This window comes from Wasmannia auropunctata, unplaced genomic scaffold (genome assembly GCF_000956235.1).
Source record: "Wasmannia auropunctata unplaced genomic scaffold, wasmannia.A_1.0 LD336106.1, whole genome shotgun sequence".
In the NCBI taxonomy this organism is placed as follows: domain Eukaryota; kingdom Metazoa; phylum Arthropoda; class Insecta; order Hymenoptera; family Formicidae; genus Wasmannia; species Wasmannia auropunctata.
Window position 1 is genome coordinate 6588123 of NW_012026784.1, and position 2500 is coordinate 6590622.

At 29.4% G+C, this 2500-nt stretch overlaps 2 protein-coding genes across 2 annotated transcripts in view; both read left to right on the top strand.

The window, feature by feature from the left end:
- The first annotated feature begins 990 nt into the window (after window positions 1-990).
- On the top strand, window positions 991-1856 carry LOC105456902. The gene is made up of 4 exons (XM_011701266.1): window positions 991-1001; window positions 1064-1293; window positions 1407-1593; window positions 1844-1856. Exons 2-4 carry the CDS (start codon window positions 1086-1088, stop codon window positions 1854-1856), a joined length of 408 nt encoding a protein of 135 aa, XP_011699568.1. The 5' UTR covers window positions 991-1001; window positions 1064-1085.
- Window positions 1856-2500, top strand: part of LOC105455038 — a 1992-nt gene continuing 1347 nt past the window's right edge. The window contains exons 1-2 of the mRNA XM_011698078.1: window positions 1856-2074; window positions 2249-2500. The exon at window positions 2249-2500 is cut by the window's right edge and continues 20 nt beyond it. Of these exons, the coding sequence (XP_011696380.1) occupies window positions 1921-2074; window positions 2249-2500 (406 nt within the window). The 5' untranslated portion in view covers window positions 1856-1920. The remainder of the gene's footprint in view (window positions 2075-2248) is intronic.

Here is a 2500-nt window from a genome sequence, read left to right on the forward strand (position 1 = left end):
CAGAGATGTGTATAAGAGACAGGATTATATGCACTTGGTTTGCATTGGTGTAGTAAAAAAAATACTGAATTTTTGGCTAACTGGGCCATTGAATGTTCGATTACCAATACAAACAGTAAACGGCATTTCGAGATTGTTAATTGACATGAGGACGTCGATACCTATGGAATTTGTCCGTAAACCACGGAGTTTGGATTTCTTAAGCTTATGGAAAGCCACGGAGTTGAGACAATTCCTCTTATATACTGGCCCAATTATTTTAAAGAATTATGTAAATAAAGATGTTTACAACAATTTTATAACATTGCACGTGGCCATTCGGCTATTATGTTCTCCAGATCTTTTATATGTTTCTTATGCGGAATCTTTATTACAACATTTTGTGCAATCTTTTATTATCTTATACGGGCCACAGCATACCTCTCACAATATACATGCACTAATACATTTAGCAGATGATGTTAGAAAATTTGGTACATTGGATACATTTAGTGCTTTTCGATATGAAAATTATTTGAGAATATTGAAACGATTTCTCAGAAAAGCTGAACGTCCTTTGCAACAACTCAACAATCGTATAACAGAATTTAGATGTTTACCATATAAAAAAGAACACCGAAAAAAAGGTGTATATGGAATACATAATGCGGGTCCAATTTTGAATGGAATAAATAGTCCTCAATATTCAACATTTGTAACAGCAGATTTCACACTATCTATCCATCATCCAAATAACTGCTGTAGTTTAGAAGATGGTTCGATTATCATCATAGAGAACATTGCCACTACAACTGCTAATGATCTTTACATTATTGGTCGGAAATTAATTGGTTTGGATAACTTGTATACTAAACCATGTAATTCCTCCTTGCTGGGAATATATGTATCAAAAGAGTATGGACACTTATCAGCCTGGCCTTTGACATTTATTAAAATGAAATACATGAAATTTAATCTTTGTAACTCAACATTTGTACTAGTACCATTGTTACACACAGAATGTATGTATATCTTTTTTCATATATCTTGTTGGTATGCACAATGTGCAACATATATTTTTCAGATTTCAGATATTAATTTATGAGATGGATTTTCGTACAGATACATTTCATGTAATAGAATTTGAAGATGGGATACAAGTAGTACCGGATAATTGGATTCAAAGAGATATAAATGAATGTTGGTATCCAAATTATAAAACAGATGAAGATGTAAATAAAGCGATTAAAAGACGACAAATACCTCAAGATGATTGGTTATCTTGGCCAATTAAACGACTTTTTAGTATATCTGGTAAGTAAATATAAATAAGGATTTTTAATATATTCTATGATTTGCGAACTATTGATATAAACATTTTGTCATATCAATGTTTATGAAGATTATTTGATATTTTACATTTTTAGATTCATATGATGATGCACGTAAAAAATTAAAAAAAGCTGAAATGCATTCTGATATTAATACGGATACTGATGATAAAACACGAAGAAAAATCAGAGCTAAAAAATCAGTTCATATTGAAAGCGATTCTACCGATTCTGAGAGCTGCTTACCGCCATTTCCAAAAGTGCCTAAGATTCATACGAGTAAGTATATTAAAATTGTTTTTATTACATATCTGTTCTTAGATATACATATATGCTTGAATCTATTTAATATTCATTCAGAAAAGTTTGCAAAATTATATTTTATTTCGTTTTATGTTGAATAGTGACATATTTTAAATATATTGAAGATTCTAATTAAGTACAAAAAATATTTATGATATTAACACTGTCTTTTAAATAATCTTCCATATTACAGATTTATTAACACACATATATATTATATAACTTTTTAGATACAAGAGATAAACAAAAAGAAAATAGTCACGAGTCAGATAACCAATCATCAAGAGCTTCGTTTTCTCAACAATCCATGTTTATGGAAGAAAGAAGACAAAAAGATATCAATTTGGGTAATCGAGAAGTTAACGTAAATATTTCCAAGAATTGCAAAGTTCTTACTGGAAATTCTGCAACCAGCGTACACGAAGATACTGAATTAAGACAGGAATATATTGCTATTAAAAGTAAGTAGAACACATCGAATATATTATACTTTTAGACAAGGTATCATATGTAATTTAATAAGATAATTTTACAAGTTACAATAAACGTGCGAGTGATTGAATTAATTTTTTTTCCTATAAATATTAATATTTTCTGAAACATTATGATATATTGTATTTTGTAATCATTATTAGATTCTCTTCAACGTATTGACAGAACATTGTCAGATAAATTTCAACGGATTGAGAGAACATTGTCAGATATAAAATTTGACATGAATCATCTAACGGAGCAATATCAAGTTATAAGTAACTTGAATTTGAATGTTGACAAGCGTCTGATACATTATCGTAGTCCTACGCCAGATGACGATTTGAATAAATTGTCTTTTCCTTTGCAAACTATAGAGGAAATCGAATCTTTGCAAGAGATTCTTACAAAAAAAG

Coding starts and splice junctions, on each gene's coding strand:
- LOC105456902 (XM_011701266.1), top strand. CDS start 1,086: ATGGATTTTCGTACAGATACATTTCATGTAATAGAATTTGAAGATGGG. Junction 1,294..1,406: donor ACGACTTTTTAGTATATCTG/GTAAGTAAATAT, acceptor TTACATTTTTAG/ATTCATATGATGATGCACGT.